General features: G+C 46.6%; 1 protein-coding gene across 1 annotated transcript in view; it reads right to left on the minus strand.

Annotated features, from left to right (window-relative positions):
• The window catches only part of CIP2A (cellular inhibitor of PP2A), a 172627-nt gene that overhangs the window by 55355 nt on the left and 92464 nt on the right, over positions 1–24808 (minus strand). The window contains exons 11-13 of the mRNA XM_082247297.1: positions 23626–23767; positions 8840–8939; positions 3065–3183 (exon numbers count right to left, since the gene is read on the minus strand). Of these exons, the coding sequence (XP_082103423.1) occupies positions 3065–3183; positions 8840–8939; positions 23626–23767 (361 nt within the window). The remainder of the gene's footprint in view (positions 1–3064; positions 3184–8839; positions 8940–23625; positions 23768–24808) is intronic.

Raw genomic sequence — 24808 nt, forward strand, 5'->3', positions numbered from 1 at the left:
TTTGGACAACCCCAATATTTTGTGACAATGTTGTTAAGGTAAGCGGAAAGAGGAACACCCTTGCCGCTTAGGAGAGCCTGTGGGTGCCAAAAGAAATCGGTGCCTCTGATGGGGCATCAGCCACAACCTCCATTTTTAAAGTTTTACCCACTGACACAAACAGTGCATCCACCAGCACCTATTGAGCCCGGCTAGAGGAGCAGAGGAATCATCCTCACTATCTGAGCACTCAGGATGGGTGGACGCAGGGGTGGGTCACTATATACCAAGCTCACCCGAAAAAAACATAATCAGGGGAGGCCAACTACAATCTAACAAAAAATGAAGCGCCCCCCACAGCACTACCCCTTCCAAGGGAGGTGCCAAGCCGACCACATTGCCTACATTTTTTTTTGAGAAGGCCCAATTGCACAGGTCTGTAGCCTTGCAGGTGCCCAAAAGAAGAGTGGGGGCTTCAGCTATATGCCCTGGGGCTGCCCCCCAATGGCATCGCCCGACTCAGCCGCATAGCTTAGTAGGCCACGGCCTAAATCTTTGAAGGTGCCCAACCCTTAAAGACGCAAACCCCAGCAGAGCCGATCATCCAGGGGTAGCGGAGGGGAAGGCGGATGTCCAAACAGGAGGCAGTGGCTTCAGCCACGCTCACAGGGGCCGCCTCACATAGTTGAGTAGTAGGCTGCAAAGCCGCTGTCTAAATTTTCAGTTTGATCCGGCTGCATGAGGCCCGCGGATGTCAAACTATCCGCTACCCCTGCCCAACAACCACTGCAGGGAGCTCAGAGGACATCCCTGCCCTAGTCTTGAACTCCCAGGATGGCAGGGAACCCTGCTCTACCCCCACGGTTGCGCACCAGGAAAACCCAGTCAGCAGCAACTCCAACCAGCCCCCCTTAAGTGCACATGGCAACAGCCAGCTCGTAACCTCACCCAAAAGTACCAAAATTTTAGAGGGGCGGGGGGGGGGGGGGGGGAGGGGAACTCAGGGGTCCAACCATCCCAAGGAGGGGCCCACATCCACCCCAAAACCCTCAAGGGGTAGTGAGGGGACACTGCTTACCACATCAGGAACAAGGAGGGCACCCCCCTGGACAGGACACCGCTCCATCGTAATGTGGGTGCTTTCAGTCAGGAGGAAACAATGCGACTCAGGCCGAAGCCAGTTCGTATGCGCCCTCCCAAGACGTTTAACTGGCAGGCCAGCCCCTGTCCAGCGTGGCTATGTCGTGGCCGACCTACCGTGGAGCTGCGGTCTGCATGCGCTCGCTGGCTGGATTGGGGGGAACCTAAGGATCTATATTATCCAGTTTGTTTGTAGCTCTCAAAGAAATAAAAATTCCATGTAAAAAGAAAAAAATTGCCAGGACCAGAGATCCCAGCAAGCAACTAGGTCCTTACTCTTGACTAGGCAGAAAAAACTGAATACCTATAGCAAGAAGCAGGAGGAGTATACCCCCAGGGACTGCCCCATAGGCATGCTCAAGTTTTTTCTCAGTCTAGTGTCCTACTCCTGTAGGGGGCAGTATAACTCTACAGCCAAGATGATGAAGAGCTGTGTCCATCAATGAACGAAAGAGAAAGTATATTTTTGAACACAGACTTCATATATTCACTGGGAGTGAAGCAGGGACCAACCTGACCACGGTGTTCAGATTATGTCAAATTGATATACAAAGCCAATATGTTATAAAGAAAATGTAGGTTTTAAAGAACACATTCTAAACTGTGCAGTTCAGAAAGCTAAAAGTCAATAGCTTATCCTGACTGTGCTTCCCACTCCATCTGTTGCGGATCTATTTTGAGAGGTTCAGGAGAATAATATGTGGGCAGGTAGGACAGTAGTGTGGTTGTTACATCATCTGTGTTTCACCATTAACTCGCTGAACGTCAAATACTGGGTCAAATGAAAGGCCCGCTCCCTTGCTGCTAGAGGCTGTGCAACCTATAACAGGTACACGCCATCGACAGGCTGTTAAACCTTTATCGCCCTAGGTTACCACTTGTATCTTCACATTACTCTATTCCACGCTGAGGTCTTCATACCCCAATGTGTTCAGACCTGCTCATTAACTGTGTGTGCACCGGTTACTAACGATACACGTCTTTAGTAACTTCAGACCAGGCATGGACAATGTTTCAATACTTTACTTAAGGTGCAAAGTTGACATTTCACAGTCCAAAGGGCAATACAGGATACTTTCCCAATTCCTGAACTACAGCTACAGGCTTGTGTTCTGTCCTGGCATACCTAAATTAATGCAGTCCAGCAAGTATAAGTCCTTCAGATGTATTTCTCCAGCACTGGTATCTTCAGAACCGCAAGTTAAAAAAAGTCACTGCTGTAGGCCATGACAAGCGAAACTCTCCTATTCCTGTGGGTCTCTTCGTCGGTCTCTATCCCTTACGGGCCTCACAACCCACAGTTGCACTAGAGCTCCTTGGCTTCTCTCTCTATCAGCTCTATATTACAGGGCCAATGACATCTCTGTCTCAAACAGACCACTGTCCCATTTTTATATCACACAAGGCAAGTGAGCCAGACAAAGACAGAAACCCACCAAAAAGCCTAAAGGACTGGGTAAAGTATTAACCCCTAGCCCTCCCTGCCGGGACAGCACCAACTGACTGCTTCGGCCTGCATACAAATGAGTGATAAAATAAGACCGTTAAGGAAACCCAGAAGAATGACCATACATTCTGAGCACCTCACTGATGAGGAGAATAAGAAAATGCACCAGGTATAAATACAAATAAACTAGTAGTGCGCAATGTTTTAATGGCAACGAAACGTTGATCTAAAAATAATATTTAACGCCACATTTAACATGTGCAATTACAGTTTTGCTTTAAAGCCAATTAAAATTATGCAATGTGGACAACCTGTGTTTTTTTGTATTTAGCTGTAGAACTTGGTTCTGGTAAAAGCAAAAATCTGTGAGTAAATGTGCTGTTGAAGTTAAATTTGCAAGGGATTTATTCTCATTTGTATGAGGGATTCGGTCATTTTCAGACCTAATTACCGTGTGGGGGTCCCAAAAGCAAACAAACCAGGAAAATCTTTACTCACATAACTGCAGGGAAGTCTGGTAATGGTGCAGCTTCAAAAAGTAGCTGAAGGCCAACTTGAACTCTCTCTCTGTTGTCAGACGTTAAGGCAAAAGAGAGCGGTGTAATCAACCGCTGATCCTAAACAAAAGAAAAGGAATACCTGCAAGTAAATGGTCTGCAGGTGCAGTAAAACACAAATATACAAGGATACATAAGAGCTGTAATGTTTTTTTTTTTTAATGGTTATTGATTTACAAGTTAGGAATAGCTTTTTATATTATTAAGGCAGTTTTTTTTAAATCTTATACAACAAGTGCTCACGGAGGGGCACAAGAAGGCCCATTGTTTACCACAGAAAAACAGAAAACAATACAAAAAACGAGCATAGAAGAAAGCATGACCTTATATAACCAAAGAAATCAAAAACCCCTAACAGAGGACAATGGGGACAGTTCAGGTATATCAAGGCTCAAACAGCATATATTAATAGCAAATATAACATATTGTTACTCTCATACAAAGTACCGTGTCAGGACTAACACTTTAATTTGGATCATCAGTGCCTGTAATTTGCAATATGTTGTGACATTTCCTGAAAAGTACACAACGGAAATCTTGACACTCTTTTCTTGGTGCTGAACAGGTTAAAAAAAAAAAACCCCAAGAGGAGGCGATACTCATCGTATTTTGCTCAAACGTGAGGTTTGGTGGATTCATACCTTCAAACTAGGAAACCATATGGCTTGAATGATAGGATGGACATAAATCTTTTTTTTTTTTTTTTTTTTTTAACATGAATCGTATTGTTTTGCCAGGGGCAAAGAGGGCCAGGGAGAGGAAGCAACCCTGTCCGATACCCCTCCTCAATTGGAAAGAAGCAGAAACAAGGCCATTTAGCCTAATACTACCCAGAGGACCTGTACAGAGTTTTTGGATCCATGCTATGAAGCGTAATGGGAATCCCATCTTTCTCATCATCTCCATAAATATGCCCACTCCACTGTATCAAATGCCTTTTCTATGTCGAAGGTGGCTATCATTCTAGTATCTTGGTTTAGATGAGGGGCTTGTATGCAAGAGAATAACCGGCGAATATTTACATCAGTAGATCTACCAGGCATAAAGCCCATTTGATCAGAGTCTATGAGGGATCTAATGACTGAGCGTGGTGGCTAGAAGTTTTGCAAGGATTTTCAGGTCATAATTAAAAGGCGTGCGATGGGTCTGTATGAGGCACACAGCTTAGGGTCTTTACTGGGTTTAAGTATGAATATAACATGGGCCTCTTTCATGGAAGGTGGTAGTGAGCCTGAAAGTAGGCAAGTTTTGTATAAAGCCGCTAGCCTGCGGGCGAGCAGTTCAACATGAGCTCTATAAAATTAAATTGGTAGGCCATCAAGCCCGAGGGCTTTACCGGTCGGAAAGAATTGGATGTCAAGGGTAATTTCCTCGGGGTGAAATCTGCAACTAGAAATTCCCTTTCTGAGTCTAATGGTCATCCCAGAGCTAGGGGATCCAGTTAAATGGGTCTCACAGGAGGGGTCAAAGTAAGGCAGTAGGGAACTAGTGTACAAAGTGGTGTAATTACTACTAAATTCAGCCAATACATCTCCCTGGTAGGTTAGATCCCCTGCTGCAGTGGGAATTTCAGAAATCACTGTATGAGGTCTATCATTTTGGGCCAACAATTTACAGTTTCTGTCCCCAAACTGGAAGTCTTCCTTTCTCAGAGTTTGTAGGCCAAATCTGGTGATCTCTGATATATGTAGGTGTAACTCTCCCCAAATTGAAGAGAGGTAATCAAAATTTTCAGGGGCAGATGCAATGTTAAAGTTAAAGTTAGTCTATAGTGTGGAGGCGAGTGTCCCCTGTTCAGCCTTAATGGCAGCGATAACAGATATCGTGACCCCTACTATTAGCTTTGAACACATCCCAAATCATTACTCAGGGAGGCAGACTCCGCATTATGCTTCCAGAACTTCTGCACTTTAGGGGGAATGCGTTCCTGGGATGATGTCTCATGATTGATTCATTTAGGTTGCAAGCGCCAGAGGGCTGGGTTAAGTGTCTTCTGGACACTCAGGGTCAATTTCAAGGGGCTATGGTCAAATAAACTCAGGGGGAGACAGCAAGCTTCCTGGACCTCTCCGAGGAGAACAGGGTTTGCGAAAGCCAAGTCTATGCAAGAGGAGGTTTTGTATGTGGCAGACAAGCATGAATATGCCCTGTCCTGAGGGTGCAGTTTCAAGTACTGAAACATTAGAGAGCGCTTATACTTAAGAGTTCAGGCCTCTAATGTTCCAGGATATAATATTCAGGGAATCTTTGGTATTAATCAAGGTGTAATAATAGGGGGATACGCGCCCACAAAAGGCGCTGAACAGCAGTATAGTGACATACTCATGGGTAGCAAAGCCCCCCAGCAGATAAACAGTATAGAGAAAAAAAAAAACAAAACAGTCTGTTGGAACCAATACAGGTAACTTAGCAGGAGGTGGTATGAGAGGCAATAAGAAACCGGTCAGCCAATCACCAGTGAGTAGTGAGAGAGACGATTTACACCCTGTGCTGTCACCCATAGCCTCTTACCGTAAATTTTGACCCTCCTGTCACAGAGTGGTCAAACAGGCATAAGAGCAGGCAGCGCTCGGGATAAATGATGGTTCCTGATCACATTCCTCAGCAGGGAAAGAAAACTTCACAATTCACAATGTGCAATGGCTCCACAGGACCCCATAGAAATGTCTCTCACATGCAGGCTGCTCTCCTGATGAAGCTTCACCCTGCAAAACGCGTTAAGAGAACCTCACATCTGCATATAACCCACTGGTACCCCAAAGGACACTATCCGGTGCCCGTTCTCCGCCAGACGAGGCTTCCCCGGGGCCCCGCACTCAGCCAACTGATGCAAACCGCCTACTGATTCCACTGCGGCTGAGGTACCAGTGGGTTATAAGCAGATGTGAGGTTCTCTCAACGCGTTTCGCAGGGTGAAGCTTCATCAGGAGAGCAGCCTGCATGTGAGAGCCATTTCTATGGGGTCCTGTGGAGGCATTTGCACATTGTGAAGTTTTCTTTCCCTGCTGAGGAATGTGATCAGGAACCATCATTTATGCTGAGCGCTGCCTGCTCTTATGCCTGTTTGACCACTCTGTGGACTCAGGAGGGTCAAAATTTCCGGTAAGAGGCTACAGGTGTCAGCACAGGGTGTAATTCATCTCTCTCACTACTCATTGGTGATTGGCTGATTGGATCGGGTCCTCTCTCTCTACCTGCAGTTTACTTCATAGACTGTTCATGGACTGTATTACTGTGATGGATTGTATTATATATGTCTGGCGCAGCTCCTAATATACATCTACTATTTTATATGGACTGTGATCTTCCTATTGAGCTAGCTGCCTTGTGTACATATACTCTATTTTTAGTATTTTCTGTCTCAAGCGCAAATATATATTTTTTAATAAGAAACCTCTAACACCTGAAAAGTTCCCAGTCCTCCACAAGAAAACTCCCTACCTGTGCACCAAAAAAAGAAGAAAACAAAAACAAAATTAGAACAATTGTTGTAGGGTCTATACCCTTAACTGGAGAAAAAAGTGCAGACTCCATTTCTAAAGGAAATGGTCCGTGCAGGGAGTGCACCAGTGGACCGAGGTCCAGGGGGACCGACGCTTTGGTAATAAAAAAAAAAAAAAGGGAAGTCTTAACCAGGAACCAACCAAGAAGGAAAAAAAAGTATTAAAAAAAGGGGGGGGGGGAGATTAAAGTTCTCATGCTGTGTTCAAGGAACTCCGCTTCAAGATGTGGGGCAGGATGCCAGGATTGGATAGCCCAGGGGGTTTTAAGGTGTATTATGGCAATCCAATGAAGGAGATTGAATGAGAAATATCCAGGATTCAAACAGGGTCATAGGCAGTCAAAGTGCAGAACAGAGCAACAACAATCGTACCTCAGCAAGACTCCAACCAGTTGTCTGCTGCTGCAGGGGTATCAAAGTAACGTGTGGTGCCGCCATCAACGATCCGGAGCTTGTTGGGGTGCAGGACACAGTATTTCAGCCCGCGCTCCCTGAGACGTTTACAGATCTCTGTGAAAGAGCGTCGGCGCTGCTGCACTTCGGGGGAATAACCCAGGTACAAAGATATTTTGGCGTTGTCGTAGGTCAGCTCAGGTGTAATTCTTGCACCCGCAAGCATCCTGCCACAATCCCTGTAGTTCAACAGCTTTATCAGGAAGGGCCTTGGTGGAGCTCCAGATACCGGAGGGCATAGGGGGGACCCTGTAAACCCTTTCCACAACGAATGTAGGAGGGAGGTCTGTAAGGCCTAGCAAGGTGGAGAGGAAATGCTTGGCATATTCCACTGGTTTGGCATCCTCAGCCCTCTCGGGGAGACTCACCACCCGTAAATGATTGCAACCGAGTAGTTTCTCCATATCCACTGATTTGTCATGAAGTGCCTGCACTTGTCTCTGGAGTAATTTCAACTCCCTGGAGTTAGTGCACACCGTGACTTTCACCTGCGATATGCGGATCTCTGCTTCAGACAGCCAGGAACAGTACTTCTCCATATCATGCCTGATGAGATTGATATCCATTGATAGAGAGTCTATTTTGGAAGTCAGTGCTTCCTTACAGGAGGTAATAGCAGTCAGCAAGTCATCTGAGGAGGGCTCCGTGTCTCCCATATCTGCCAACGCTGTCTGTGTGCCCGCAGAATCTCTGGAGGAGGTGGACCTAGTGGTCAAGATGGCCACTGCAGGGGGAGACCGACTTAGAACCAGCACGTTCCGGCCCAATTTTGGCTTGCCAGGGGCCATCAGGGAGGGGAGAGGGAGGGGGAGGGGGAGAGAGAGAGATGTCTAGAAGGATGGATAAGAAGCGGAGCTCAGCCACAGCATGCCTTCCTCTGTTCACATTCAGCCACGCCCCCAATTAAGGCAGTTTATAGGTAATCATTGCACATATCTGAAAAGATTAAACATAGGAACCTAGAAGTAAAGTTTAACCCTTTATTACATGAACAGGTACTTCTTAATGTAGACCGCTAGTTAGCCTAGCTTTTTTTTTTTTTTTTTTTTAATAAATTATATATATATACACACAGACCCATGTACTGCACGGTTACATTTACAATAAAGCTGCACAAACATCTCTGTCCAGAAACAAAGAATTAGACCAGCCTTTCTGAACCTTTAGGATATTTCATCTGGGGTGCCCCAAGACCTGAAAATTATTTTAATAAGAGTCAGTGGAAAGAATGCCCCTTTATTGTTGGTCAGTGGGTAGACTGCTCCCCTTACAGTGGTGATAAGAATGCCAATCTTACAGACTGCTAAGCTTATTGTGGTGTTGGACACAAAACTTTGCAGGCACCATCAGGTGATAGGTCAATCAGCCACAGCGTAAAGAAACCCTAGCAAATGCTTTAGGAACCCTGAGGTTCCACTGAACCCTGATTGAAAAGGTCTTGATTAGACCCTTAGAGGAGTAACATCCTACCGGATATGCACATCCACTATTCAGTAGAACACATTATCTATAACCCCTGCTTTACAATAACAGACAACTCAATACAAAATTCTAACATGCATTATGGCTAAAGACATTGGTTGTTTCTAGTCAGCTGTCACAATTGTTTGCTTTAAACACATGGCAAAATGATTATGCAAATGTGCCACAGCAGCATGTATAATGAATCATTATATTGTAGTGTATGGCCAGCTTGAAAATAATTCAAGGGGTATTAGTAAAACAATGGACTTCATGATCATGTAAGATAACATAGTATACCTGCAAAATCTTATAAAAAGCAGCTTCCATATTGGTTACCATCTGTTTTAGCTTGCTCATAAGATTCAGAGTTTTCAAAATGACATCTGTGGAAACATTGCTTTAAAACAATAAAAAAAAAAAAAAAAGCGAGAGAGAGGGAGATATAAAGCAATTAGTCACTAGAGCATCACTACAGGCATCTTGATACAGCAGTGGTTGGAATCACATCCATACCCAATACAAAATCGTACCCCCCCCCCCCTTTAAAGTAAAGTAATTTTTGTAATTACCATAGAATATTTTCTTGGGAGTATATTGAGGGACATAGGTATTCAGATACAGCTGGGTTCTACTGCTGAGGTTAGGACACTGGCAAATAAATGTAAGCCAGCCCCTGTAAAACCCTCTACTCAGATTTTACAGTAGGTAGGAAAAAAACTGAATTTTTGTAAAATCTTACCTGTAAAATTCCTCTCTCTGAGTCCTCCCACAGTCGCCGCCTCCTCTAAGTCATCACAATTGGGTATTGTCCACCTATCCGTAGGAATAGCTAGGCATATAGACTTAGTCAAAAGACAAAAGACATTAGCATGTACATACCCACGGGGGCTGTCCCATCTGGTCAATACCCCCCCTGCATCACCACTCCCAACTCAGTTTGGTAGCATAGCAGTAGGTAATAAGAACCCCAAAAGAGGGGCGGGGGCCGCGACTGTCGGAGGACTCAGAGAAAGGAATTTTACAGGTAAGATTTTACAAAAATTCAGTTTTCTCTTACGTCCTCCGACAGTCGCCGCCTCCTCCAAGTCATCACAATTGGGATGTCCCAAAGCAGTATAGACATGAGGGGTGGGAGACGCAACCGTAGAAAAGGCAACGCAGTACCCACATCAGAGAAAGGAATCTTACAAGCACCGTGAGAACCAACTGGGCAACAGAAAAAAACAATGCTCAACAGGAGCAACAGCCCAGGAAAGCAAATGCCAACAGCCAGGGACCCAGAGAAAAAATCCAAAGGTCCATCATGGCACAGCCGTACTGAGAATTTTGCGGCCAAAAGAAGCATCAGCTGATGCCAGAACGTCTACTTTGTAGAACTTGGAAAAAGTGTGCACCGACGACCAAGTCGCCGCCTTGCACACCTGGGCCACCGAGGCCCGATGCCAATAGGCCCAGGAAGTACTCAAAGACCTGGTAGAGTGCGCCTTAACAGGGAAGGGCGGAACCCGTTCCTTCAAGGCGTAAGCCTGCTCAATGGTCTGTCTGATCCATTTGGCAATAGTCGCTGCGGACGCAGCCATGCCCTTCCGAGGTCCCTCAGGAAGGACAAAGAGGGAATCCGACTTCCGAAAGGAGTCCGTAGACATCAGGTAAACCCTGATCGCCCTGACAACATCCAAAGAGTGCAAGGCAATCTCCTTTGGATGTTTAGGCTTCGTACAAAGTGAAGGCAGGACAATGTCCTCATTAAGGTGATAATCAGAGATCACCTTGGGAAGGAAGGAGGGGGGTGGTCGCAAAACCACCTTATCCCTGTGAATTATCAAGTAAGGGGAGCGGCAAGACAACGCCGCCAGCTCCGACACTCTGCGAGCCGAAGTGATCGCCACAAGAAAAGCAACCTTCTTTGACAGCAGAGGCAACGATATCTCCCTGATATTCTCAAAGGGAGCACGCTGCAATGCGGACAGGACCAAGTTCAAGTCCCATGGAGGTAAAGGCTCCTTTCTGGGAGGAGCCAAATGTCGCACACCCTGAATGAATGTGCGCACCAAGGAATGGGACGCCACAGGGCGTTGGAAAAGGACCGCCAGTGCTGACACCTGGCCTTTTATAGTGGCCAGCGCCAGGCGCTGATCCACTCCAGACTGGAGGAAAGCCAAGAGTCTCGACACCGAGTAAGAACGAGGGGAAAACCCCCTGGATTCACACCAGGTGAAGTAGGCTTTCCAGGTACGGTAATAGATCTTACCAGAGGAAGATTTCCTAGCCTTGATCAGGGTAGGAATAACCTCAGGAGATAGACCCTTGTCCTTCAAGACCTGGGTCTCAACAGCCAGGCCGTTAAAGCCAGCAACTGTAAAGCAGGATGGAAGATCGGACCTTGAGACAGAAGATCTTCCCGCAGAGGTAGGCGCCACGAAGGTGCCACTGCCAGGTGAACAACATCGGATTACCAGGACCGGCGAGGCCAGTCCGGTGCCACCAGAATCACCATGAGCGGTTCCGAGGCCAACCTGCGAAAGAACCGGGATAGTAACTGAATCGGAGGAAAGGCGTACATCAGACGATACTGATGCCAAGGGGCCACCAACGCATCCGAGGCGTCCGCCAACGGATCGCGCGTTCTTGCCACGAAGCTTTCCACTTTTCGGTTTAGCCGGGATGCGAACAGATCCACATCTGGGGATGCCCACTTCGCACACAGCATCTGAAAAACCTCCGGGTGAAGGGACCATTCCCCCTGGTCCAGGGTCTGGCGGCTCAGATAGTCGGCCTGCCAATTCTCCACACCCGGAATGTGAACTGCCGAGATCGCCGGGACATGAGTCTCGGCCAAAGACAGAATATCGGTCACCTCCCGGGCCGCTCGAGCACTCCTGGTGCCCCCCTGGTGGTTGATGTAAGCCACCGCGGTAGCATTGTTCGTCTGTACGCGAACAGGCAGACCCTGGAGACAGTCCGACCACTGGAAGAAAGTTTTATTGCTCTTAGTTCCAGCACATTTATCGGAAGGGAGGATTCCTCCTCCGACCAAGTGCCCTGGGCAGACAGGTTGCCCAGGACTCCACCCCAGCCCGACAGGCTGGCGTCCGTGGTAACCACTGTCCATACCACCTGGCGGAAGGACTTGCCTTCCACCACCGCCGGGGACTGGATCCACCACAGAAGAGCCAATCTGGTCTGGCGACTCAAGGAGACATCCAGATCCAAGGACTGAGGAAGTCTGTCCCACCTGGCCAGGATCTCCGTCTGGAGAGTCCGCGTGTGGAACTGGGCAAAGGGAATTGCCTCGAAGGCCGACACCATCAACCCCAGGCCCCGCATGCAGGTCCTGAGTGACGAGGACGGATTGTCCCTGAGGGACCTGAGTTCGTCCCGCAAAGTCCGGAGCTTGTCCTCCGGCAAGAACACCTTTGCCTGAGCAGATTCCAGAACCATTCCCAGATAGGGAAGGCGAAGCGACGGAGACAATGCTGATTTCTGAACGTTGATGGTCCATCCGAACTCCTGAAGCGTCTGTACCGTAATGGACAGGTCGCGCACAAGGTCCTGGCTGGCCCTCGATCTCAGAAGCAGATCGTCCAGGTACCCCAGGACCGCAATGCCCTGGGCCCGTAGCAGGCCCAGAACCGGTGCCAACACCTTGGTGAAGACCCTTGGAGCCGAAGCGAGACCGAAAGGTAACGCCACAAACTGGTAGTGTTCCTCTGCGATAGCAAACCGAAGGTACCGCTGATGACCCTCGAAAATGGGGAAGTGCAGGTACGCATCCTTCAGATCTATCGAAGCCAAGAATTCTCCTGGACTCAAGGAGGCCACAACCGAACGGAGAGACTCCATTCGAAACTTTCGAACACGCACGAAGCGGTTCAGCGCTCTCAGGTCCAGAATAGGACGCACTTTGCCCTCCTTCCTGGGCACAGTGAACAGATTAGAATAAAACCCCGAAACCTGTCCCGATGAGGCACCGGGACAATCACTCCCTGAGCAAGCAGGTCCTGCACCGCCCGATACAAATCCTGCAGATGCCCCGGAAGCAGATGTAGATTGGAGGGAAAGAATCTGTCCGCTGGCCTGGAAAGGAATTCGATCTTGTATCCTGATCGAACGATTTCCTGGACCCACCTGTCCGATATCCGGAGCAGCCAAGGTTGGAGGAAACCGCGCAAACGTCCCCCCAGCCCAGAAATGGGTGAGGGCGCCCCTTCAGGCAGAGGCGGAGTGTCCCGCCGAGCCGGCGTTGCCGGCCTTCTGCTTACCCGCCCAGGGCTTCTTCTGGTTGCTCTGGGCATTGAAGGGCTTGCCCTTGGATTGGTTCCGAAAGGCACGAAAGGACCCCTGAGTGGATCTAGGCGCAGAACCCCGCTTGCCTCGGAAAGACTTGTTCTTCGGGTTCTGGGGCAGCATAGTGCTCTTGCCCCCCGTGACGCCTTTCACCAGGGTATCCAACTACTCGCCAAAAAGGAGAGAGCCAGCATAGGGAAAATCAGCAACTGTCTTCCGTGAGGACTGGTCGGCCGACCAGCTCTTCAGCCATATCAGTCGCCGGTTAAGCACCGCGACACTCGAGAAGCGAGCCACCAAGGGGGGCCTCATTTAAGGCTGCATCACACAAATACATGACTCCTTGGTGGATCTGATCCACCATTTCCAGTCGGGCAGGCGGCATGTCATCAGACACAAGGTTGCTTCTAAGCACCTTGATCCAATCAGCTACCGCCTGAGCCACCATAACGGACGCGAAAACGGGTTTGAGCAACGAACCCGCCACCGTATAGGAATGGCGGACTAGAGACTCCAACCGCCGGTCCGTGGGATCCCGGAAAACTGGAGTATCCTCAGTAGGAACCAGGGTAGCCTTGTTCAGCACGGCCACAGTGTGATCTACCTGTGGAGGCACACACCATCGCGATTCCGTAGCCAGCGCAAAAGGATAAAGCAATTTGAACTGACTAGGCACCACGAACGGACGTTTTAACGTGCGCCACAGTTCATTAACAGTGTAATGAAATTCAGCTGGGCAGGGAAAAACCTGCGCAGACTTGCGAGTCCTGTGCGTCCCAAGAGGACACAACGCCCGGAGGATTGGGCTCATCCTCCAAATGTAAGGTTTCCTTAACAGAAACAATCAACTCATCCATGGTCGCCCGTTCTCCAGGTGACCCAGGGGAGGATGTGTCAACACCCTCAATTGCAGCCTCCCCCTCAGACCCCGGGGGGTCCAAGGATGAGCGGGACCCTGAAAAGGGCACGCTCGCAGCAGCAGCAGCCATATCCCCATCTGAATCAGAAGAGAGAGACAGCCTGGGCCGTTTTCTCGCAGCCCGTTCAGACATCAGCATTTCCATATTTGCCACTAAAGTTGCAACCACAGCAGCCAGATCAGGTCGCAGCGGAGCCACAGGAGAACTGGGGCCCCCCACTAAAGCTGGAGGAAACTTGCTTTCCTGAGAATCCATGGCTCAAGACAAGAAAAAAATTACAGTGCAAAAAATGATGTACTGTCCCCTTAAATAGCGCTGCGGAGTGCGCAGCCCACCGCTACTGTCCCAGCTATGAAGACCCCCAAAAGGAGAAAGAAAACTGAGCGAGAAGCAGTATACAGAGGAAGACCGAGAGAGATGCAGTGCAGAGCCTGCAGATCGTTGCTACCTGTGTCCTTGCTGCCTGAGAGGAAAAGGAAATGCTGCTGGAAGGGGCTGGCTATAAGCCAGACCTCAGGGAAAATGGCTGCCCATAGGAAATGCATTGGAGGCTTCACTAAGATGGCCGCCGACATGCGGCCGAACCGATCGTTCTACAGCCCACAAAATGGCGGCGGAGGGCGCCAAAACGATCTGTATGCTTGCCCCACAGGGGTCATAACCATGTGCAATAAAAAACATGGCGGACCGCGCGAACATACCCCCGCAGCGGTCCCGCACAACACTCACGTCTGTACCCCCAAACATGCACCTAAGGTGACACAGGGACCCCCAGTAAAAAACATACAGATTTGTACAAAACGAACCCCGCAGGGATCGTACAGGGAGTCACACAGGCACAGACATGGGGACACACAGCAACACAGACTGCCACCCCAGACAGAGGCCCCACACAGAAAAGTACTTACCTGTACCCGATGGTGTGGGGGAGCCTCTATGCACGGATAAACCTCTGTCCTCTCCTGACGGAGTGCCGTGAGCCAGGGACATGACACTGCAGCAGCCCAAGACGAGTCCTGTGAGGTAGCCACCTCACGGCTGCATCCCTGCAGCGAACAGGGATGGGTCGTTCATAATGCCAGGGCGAATCATAGCTGAACGCTCGATGGCGGGCTGGGGGTCCATCTGACCCTCAGTGCCCTGGAGAACCAGGGCGGCCAGTCCGAATCCCAGCACCGCAAGATCCATCTTCATCCGAAGAATAAACTAACACTAAAGCTGACAAAAGAAACAGCTAGTAAAGTGAGAGACAAAACTGACATTTTTCAAAGAAAATCAAATAAAAGATATAGGAAGGCTGAGACTGAAGCCCCAGCACAAGGTAGCCTGACTATTCCTGAAAGCTAGGCAAACTAAAACTGAGTTGGGAGTGGTGATGCAGGGGGGGGGGGGGTATTGACCAGATGGGACAGCCCCCGTGGGTGTGTACATGCTAATGTCTTTTGACTAAGTCTATATGCCTAGCTATTCCTACGGATAGGTGGACAATACCCAATTGTGATGACTTAGAGGAGGCGGCGACTGTCGGAGGACGCAAGAGAAATCTATTTTTCTCTATCATCCATCGACAGGAATTCAGATATAGTTGGGACATCCTAAAGCAGTCCATAGACTAGTTGGCAACATCCACTGAAAGACCCAAGAATTTTGGGAAAGGTCTTTAACCTAATTAGGAGTACCTGAAGGACCAATGCTTAAAATCTGAGCTAGATAAAGCCCTATCAAGATAGGGAAATTACCACAACCAAGGGGAAGTTGCAGCGGATGAATCTGGTGCTCCAGAACAGGACAGAGATATCAAAGAAAAAAGTGATCAGGCGCCTAGACATCAATGTTTAAATCAAAAGTCAAACAGGAAAAGAGAAATTAAAACAAACTGCTGCTGATTCACTGCAGATGTACCACACCAAGATGAAAATCCTAAATAATCAGCGCACGTTTATGTCCCTCTCCAGTTGGCTAAAACCTATATTCAGTATATTTATATTCAGTATAGAAAAGGTGCTGATATACCACAAAAACCCGAGATCTCAGTTCAAATATTTTTTTTCGTGATATAAATATGATAAAAATATATAAATTAAACTCATACGTGAATAAAAAAAAAAAAATGATGTGAAATGTGAAAATTGGATAAAAAAAAAAAAAAAAAAAAAAAAAAAAGAAGAGTCAGTAATTCAAGTCCCAAAGTGCAGAAAATGACAAAATAAATATGCGATTCACTCGATGCTATATCTTCTGTGTCAACTCGTGTAAGACACCCAATGTGCTCCTTCCACCGTATCCCCCAAACTGACTCACCAGATGGGAAGCTGGTCAAATTATAAACCAGCAATCATGCTTCAAGTAGTGTAAATATTTTTCAGTAGGTCGTTCTAAAATCCACAGGTGGATCTTCCCACTCTGTCTATAGATGTTACATTCTCAGGGATATGTCAGGTAGGGTTTAAGAAAAGAGAAGGAAGCATCCCATAGCGTAATTCCGTAAAATTGTAATTATTAAAACATAATAAAGCAGACTCACAATCTTGTTTGTCAAACCGACACAGGGGTAATTCACATGTCTCTCCTTCACTCCGGGTCTCGGGTGAGTGTAAGGCAAAGTAGTGTAAATATTTACACTACTTGAAGCATGATTGCTGGTTTATTAGTTTGACCAGCTTCCCATCCGGGGAGTCAGTTTGGGGGATACGGTGAAAGGAGCACATTGAGTGTCTTACACAAGTTTACACAGCAGATATAGCATCAAGTGAATTACATTTTGGCACTTTCTGCACTTTGGGACTTGAATCACTGACTCTTTTTTAGCTCTTTTTTTAGCAATTTTTCACAAGATTTATATATAAAAAAATTTTTGATTTTTTATTCACACATAAGTTTGCTTATATATTTTTATCATATTTATATCACAAAAATTTTTTTATTTTTTTTTTAGAAAGATCTACAGTCAGGTCCATAAATATTGGGACATCGACAATTCTAATCTTTTTGACTCTATACACCACCACAATGGATTTGAAATGAAACAAACAAGATGCTCTTTAACTGCAGACTTTCAACTTTAATTTGAGGGTATTTACATCCAAATCAGGTGAACAGTGTAGGAATTACAACAGTTTGTATATGTGCCTCCCACTTTTTAAAAGGGACCAAAAGTAATGGGACAGATTAACAATCATAAATCAAACCTTCACTTTTTAATACTTGGTTGCAAATCCTTTGCAGTCAATTACAGCCTGAAGTCTGGAACGCATAGACATCACCAGACGCTGGGTTTCATCCCTGGTGATGCTCTGCCAGGCCTCTACTGCAACTGTCTTCAGTTCCCGCTTGTTCTGGGGGCATTTTCCCTTCAGTTTTGTCTTCAGCAAGTAAAATGCATGCTCAGTCGGATTCAGGTCAGCCGTCCAGTGAGTTCTGAAGCATTTGGCTGAATATGAGCAGATAATATTGCCCGAAACACTTCAGAATTCATCCTGCTGTTTTTGTCAGCAGTCACATCTTCAATAAATACAAGAGAACCAGTTCCATTGGGCAGCCATACATGCCCACGCCATGACACTACCACCACCATACTTCACTGATGAGGTGGTATGCTGTGGATCATGAGCAGTTCCTTTCCTTCTCCATACTCTTCTCATCACTCTGGAACAAGTTGATCTTGGTCTCATCTGTCCACAGGATGTTGTTCCAGAACTGTGAAGGCTTTTTTAGATGTTCTTTGGCAAACTCTAATCTGGCCTTCCCGCTTTTGAGGCTCACCAATGGTTTACATCTTGTGGTGAACCCTCTGTATTCACTCTGGTGAAGTCTTCTCTTGATTGTTGACTTGACACACATACACCTTCCTCCTGGAGAGTGTTCTGGATCTGGCCAACTGTTGTGAAGGGTGTTTTCTTCACCAGGGAAAGAATTCTTCGGTCATCCACCACAGTTGTTTTCCGTGGTCTTCCGGGTCTTTTGGTGTTGCTGAGCTCACCGGTGCGTTTTTTTCTTTTTAACCACTTACCGCATACTAACGTAGGGCTACGTCGGTAAACTTTGCGGTAGTGTACCGGGATGATGCCTCTAGCTAGAGGCATCATCCCGGTACCGTGGTTTGAAGCCGACGGTTGGCTTTCCGTCGGTAACGACCGATGCGGCTCGGGAGCCGCTCGATCAGTACCCGGGGGGGCGGGAGGGGACGTCCCCCCCCTCCTGCCGCCTTCCGTGGCTTTGCTCGGGGCTCCCGTCCCACCGGGAGCCCCGAGCACCCAGCCGGAACGTCCGCCGGCTAGATGGAGTCCCGATGAATGCCGGAAACGACATCGGGTCTCCTTTGCCGTAGCCCGGAGGCGGCGTCCATGACGTCACTTCCGGGTTACTGTGCTGCAAAAGGCAGCAAATTTGAAAATCGGCTGTATGCAAAAATGCAGTTTTTGGCGTTTTGCATACAGGGAAGTGTAGTGGAGGGGTCTAGGGTCTTTTAGACCCTCTCGATCCCTCCATAAAGTGTACCTGTCACTACATATTGGTGTCACAAGGGATGTTTACATTGCTTGTGATAGCAATAAATGTGATCAGATTTTTTTTTTTTTTTTTTAAACTGTAATAAAGTTAAAAAAATAAATGGGAAAAAAAAAAAAAAAAAATTTAGCCACCCCCGTCACCGTTAGCTCGCGCACAAAAAAAAAAAAACGTATACGGAAGTCGAGCCGCAAATGAAATCGCTGTTCAAACCACACATGTGAGGTATCGCTGCGATCGCCAGAGCGTGAGCAATAATTTTTAAAAAAGAGCTACACTCTAACTCTAAACTGGAAACCGTTAAATAAATTTAAAGCGTCGCCTATTGAGATCTCTATTGACCGTAGTTTGTCGCCATCCCACGGGGGGGCGCAATTTTAAACCATAACATGTTGGGTATCTATTTACTCGGCGTGACATGTTCTTTATAATATACAAAAAAAATGGGCTAACTTTACTGTTTAGTATTTTTTAAATGCAGTGAAATGTGATTTTTCAAAATTTTTCCAAAAAAATGTCGCTTTAAAGACCGCTGCGCAAATACCGCGTGACAAAAATTATTGCAATGACCGACATTTTATTCTCCAGAGTCTTTGCTAAAATAATATATATAATGTTTGGGGGTTCTAAGTAGTTTTCTAGGAAAAAATACTGGTTTTAACGTGTGAACAAAAAGTGTCCGAAATAGGGCTGGGGATTAAGTGGTTAAGGATGTTCCAAACAGTTGATTTGGCCACACCTCATGTTTTTGCCATCTCTGATAGGTTTGTTTTTTTCAGCCTAATGATGGCTTGCTTCCCTGATAGTGACATCTCTTTGGATCTCATATTGAGAGTTGACAGCGACAGATTCCAAATGCAAATAGCACACTTGAAACAAACTCTGGACCTTTTATCTGCTCCTTCTAAATGGGATAATGAGGGAATAAACACACACCTGGCCATGGAACAGCTGAGCAGCTAATCGTCCCATTACTTTTGGTCCCTTAAAAAGTGGGAGGCACATATACAAACAGTTGTAATTCCTACACCTTTCACCTGATTTGGATGTAAATATCCTCATATTAAAGCTGAAAGTCTGCAGTTAAAGCACATCTTGCTTGTTTAATTTCAAATCCATTGTGGTGGTGTATAGAACCAAAAAGATTAGAATTGTGTTGATGTCCCAATATTTATGGACCTGACTGCATATGAATTATTTATACATTTTCTATGTGGCATTTAAGATTTTTTGCTAACAAATTTGCACTTGCACTTTTTCTTTTTTGCACAGCGTATATATTGCACTTAAGATTTTTTTCCCATGATTTTTTTCTACAATTCTATGATGATGCTTATGTGAATATGAACTGAGATCTCTGATTTTTTTTGTGGTATATCAGCACCTTTTATATATTGAATATAAGTTTTAGTCAACTGGAGAGGGAGGGACATAAATGTGTGCTGATTATTCAGGACAGAGATTTTACTGCCACGGAGAATGACACCACCTGAAGAAAAAAAATGGACCCAAAGCTAACATTGTTTTGAGAGAACCAACCAGCAATTCACCAAAAAAAGGATGGAACACCACAAATAACCAGAGGGGAGAAAACTAGAACTAGATGTGTTCAGTGGGGAAATACACTGGGACAAGTCCTATAACTGGTCCCCTAAGGGAACCTTGGACATTCAAAACCGGTCAATAGGAAAAGACCAAGTCTGTAGCACAAAGGTCTTTGCAGCTGTAGGAGCTCCAAAAAACCCAAGGCCTGTAACAGCATATTAATCCTCCAAATACAGGATACACACTGCATTGATAAGGTCTGAAACCCCTTCATTTAAATCTGAATCACCTGCAGGAGACTGCGGTACCTCAAAAACAGTTAGGGTCCTTTCACACACTCCGTTCGGACGGACTCAGTTTATCTCAGCGGGGGATCGAACCGCCGATCCCCCGCTGAGCAGGAGGATGACAGCTGTGTCTCTGCGCTGTGTGCGGAGACACAGCTGTCAATTCCCCATGCATCTCAATGGTGAAATCATATGGGAATGAACCATCGGTCTGTTCTCATCGATCCCATCCGATCCGCTGGACGGATGGAAAATAGGGTTTCCATCTGTCCAGATTTGACGGATCGGATGTCCGCTGACATCCGATGCTCCATAGACATGCATGGGGTGACCGTTCACATCCACCAAAAAAAAAAAAAAACTGACCGGCGGATCTGAACGGTCCACCTGTGTTCAAGGGGCCTTAGGCCTCAAAAAGATGTTGAAAGGGGTCACAGGTCAAGTTTGATTTAGGGGCTCAGGAGGATCAGAGACACTCCTCAAGAGAGTGTAAAAGTATGAAAGATAAGAAAGTTGAATAAGAAGTAACATTTATTGTTCAATATTAAAATGTAAACATACAAAAACACACAATTCAATAAAAACTGAAGAACATAAATCACAAGAGTATGTTCAAGTGATATTGCATGTAGCCCGATGTAAGTGTGGATCACTGGTTCTTCATACAGTTGTAAACGTCCAACATGTTTCGGAATCTAAGTTGCGATTCCTTCTTCAAGGAAGTATGTATAACCACATCAACATCTACAGAGATCTAGAAGACATGCGTGGGATTTTTTTAGGGTGTGCAGAATAACATATGCATACCAGCACACCAGCATTTGAGCCAAAAGACACGCCGAAGGACCACTGCCGAAACAGAGACCCAAGTCACTAGGGGGGCAACATCAGCTGGTCCTCCAGCTCAGCAAAGGCAGGGGAGAGCTGTTCTTCCTTCCAGGTCACAGCATAAAAGCTTAGCCCACTCAGTCAGTTTGTGACACCAGGGCAGTGGTGAATACCAGCCTCAGTCCTGAACCAGCCAGAGTGTACATATTGCGGGCCACAGCCTCCGCCTTCCTGTCAGCTGGATCCTTAAAGGCTGGAGACTTTTCACCTGGAATCATGGTTGCCTTGTTTAATATAGAAATTGGAGGGCCCACCACCAGTGGAACAATCCACTTCTTAATAAGAGACTCCTCATAGGGTTATCGCCTAGAAAATCCCTTAGGGACCCCAAGGGGATGCGTCGGTCGTCCCCACTCTTTAGCGACAATTCTGTCAAAATAGGAAGGGAAAAGAAAGACCTTTGCCGCTATGGATGGCTTGAGAGTGCCAAAAAGGGAACCTGCGCCTCCGTCGCAGCTGCGTCCTCCATCTTTTAAGGTCTCACGCCCAGATACAATCAGTGCTTCCACCAGCACCTTTTCGTGCGCGGTTGCATATGTGGAGGAATCAACCTCACTATTGGAGGATTCGGCGCGTGGTCGCAGACCCAGCAGCGTGACCCACGTCCGCTGTGGCAGAATCAGATTTAGGATCTGATGAGACAGATGAGGCGGGGGGGGGGGGGGGGTGCTTTTTGCTAGCCCATTGCCCGAAAGCAATCTCCACCCGGGTCACAAGGGACTCTAGGACCGCCGTCAATGCATCGATGGATGGATGAGACCCGGAGGGCCCCACAGCCTCAGAGGGGATCAGGTGGGGAGATGTGCGCCAAAGACTCCATGAGTCACCAGGGGGACCCCAGAAAAAGTCTAAAACACTGCAAAGGGACAACCCTCACAGCGATCCTCAGGAGAGAAGAAAAGAACCTCAGCAGAACCAGGCACCTGCAGCCACCAGGATAATCTGCACTCCACGTGCGGCGATCAGGAAGTGAAAAGATCCAGGAGTCAGCACCAGGGGATGAGGAGGGGCTCCCACTGCCTAAACCGCCGCCCACAGGGCTCCACTCCTGGCTTCCACTATTTTCAATAGCAAACCACTGAAAAATGGTCACTGTGCACACAGGCTGGCAGCACCACAAGGCTCCCAGGGACCCAGGAGGGATCCCTAAGCCACAAGGGTAGGCCCAGGCAGGACGGAGGGCCCCGGCAAGAGCCCCCACCACATACAACCCACCACCCCCTCGTACAACCCCGCCTCTCACAGCCGATCATCCAGTCGCTGGCAGCGAACCCCCCACCCCCAATATAGCGCCCTGCCCCCACCCCAGGAGGTGGACCAAACCACCCACACAGCCCCAGCATAAGTGGAGGGGGGGGTAGGATGGGGGGACAGGTGAAGGGGGGTGCCTTACGGGAAGGAGGGGAACCTGGGGGTCCGACAGTCCCAAGGAGGGGCCCACATCCACCCCAATACCCTCCAGGGAGAACGGGACAGCTACTCGCCATACCAGGAACCAGGCGGGCACCGCTCAAGACAGAACCCCTCGCTATAGGAGGGGCTGTTGGCCAGGTGGAACGCTGTAACTCTGGCCGAGACCCGGTCGTATGTGACCTCGCGAGGCATTTAACTAGCAGGCCGGCCCCCGTCTGGTGGGGCTATGTCGCGGGCGACTTAGCGCGGAGCTGAGGTCTGCGTGCGCTCACTGCCAGACTGGGGTGACCACTGGATGTAGATTATCCAGCCCGTCACTCAATCCAGCAGTTGATTGTAAATCTCAAAGGAAAAAAAAAAAAAAAAACACAGGAGAAAATTTTTAATTTAAAAAGAAAAAATTGCCAGGACCACAGATCCCAGCAAGGAACTAGGTCCTTACTCCTGACTAGGAAAAAAAAAACAAAACAGAGTTCCCTCTAGCAGAGAGGGAGTATACCCCCTGGGACTGTCCATAGGCGTAGCCAGACTTTTTTTCTGCCTAGTGTCCTCCTGTAGGGGCTAGCATAACCCAATGGTTACTTAGATCAGGAGCTGTGTCCATCAATTAAAAAAAGAGAAAAAAAAGTGTTAAGAAGTGCACAAAATGGTTATTTTCAGCAGACTTGGAAAAAAAAACTTCCTAACCTCCCAAGATATTAGCATAAAAGTAAAGCATGCTGGGTACAGAAGGGGTTATATGTGGGCTGGCTTTTTTTTATCCACTATTGCCCCAACATCCTGCAGGAAGCAGTGTAACCCAACTGTCCCTAAATTCTTAAATCCCTCAATTGATGATGAAGTAATTGTTCTATGGTTTCATATTTTACATTTAGTTAAAAACTTGTGTCTATATTGTGTTTATCTTGTATCTTGTAGTTTGCATTACAAATATAACTAAATATTAAAAATATAGCATCTAAGTAATACTTGGAGAAAAATCATGCAATGAAGAGAATATTGGATGTAGCTGGGGCTACTGGATCTTGACATAGTATGACATTACCCATTACACTTTAATACAAGAACAGTGAAGGTTTTACTTATTTTTTTAGCGTGTGTTGAGATCCAGATACGCTATTCAAACATTTGAGGATGCTAGTTTTATTCTGGGATTACATTAAACACATGAATGAACTTTAATATAGTTTAGGGGGTCTCCACTGAATTTACAAAAAAAAAAAAAAACACAACTTACAAAAGCTCGGAGTCCACCATTTTAGCACCAAAGTTGGAATCCACACCAATGAACGTGAACTCGTAGTCTACCAAAGCAACACATCTGCTGACAGCCAATGTTCTAGAAAGTCGAGATTTTAATACATCATCACCACAAAGAGGTGAGAAAAGGTTAAGAAAAGAAACACAATATATATATATATATATATATATATATATATATATATATATATATATATATATATATATATATATATATATATATAAAAATAAATAAAAAAAAAGTACATGCCAAAACAGCGTTTGAAAAAAAAAAAAAAACACAACACAACACAACAGAATTAATACAAGGGACACAGCTGGTCTCTGTGTGGTTAACATCTATTACATCCTGCTGCCAACATCTCCATATTGCGGTTATTCTTGTGTTATTGCTGTTATTCTTGTGTTCTGAGAAACTAATCTCCTGAGCCTTGAGCGTTTGCAAGTTAAGTATTGTCAACACTTTCCCACAAGGCTCAGGTCATAGAAAGTACACAATAGAACCCTATGACCAGAGTCTCAACTTCATATCGGCCTCTTGCAATACCCTGTGCAGCAGCGAGACAAGAAGGGGCATCACAAACAAGTGTGCTTCATGCAAATGTGTCGATAAGGAACATGCTGATTAGAAGAGAGCAGATGAACAGAGAGATGGCCTCATCAGTCAGGCTTGCTGTTCTTTCAGTATCCAATTAGAAGCCTGTGGGCAGGGTGATATCAGCAGTAAATGCAATAACTAACAACGAAAGCAGTGTTGCCTTTCTGGCTGTGTTGTCTGGCAGAGCTGTGTACATCGAAGGACCAAATAGATCGAAATGTAAGACTGCTCCCTCATATGCGTTTCATCTGTTTATCTAACCACTTAAGCCCCGGAAGATTTTACCCCCTTCCTGACCAGGGGGTATTTTGCGATTCGGCACTGCGTGACTTTAACTGACAATTGGCGGTCGTGCGACGCCGTACCTAAACGAATTTGACGTCCTTTTTTTTCCCACAAAGAGCTTTCTTTTGGTGGTATTTGATCACCTTTGCGATTTTTTGATCATGCGCTATAAACAAAAAAAGAGCGTAAATTTTGCAAAAATAACAATATTTTTCAAATTTTTTTATATGAAATCCCCCCCCCAAAAAAATGTAAAAATCAAAATTTTTTAACATTT

This window comes from Pelophylax lessonae (assembly GCF_965119305.1).
Source record: "Pelophylax lessonae genome assembly, chromosome: 2".
NCBI classification, from domain to species: Eukaryota; Metazoa; Chordata; class Amphibia; order Anura; family Ranidae; genus Pelophylax; species Pelophylax lessonae.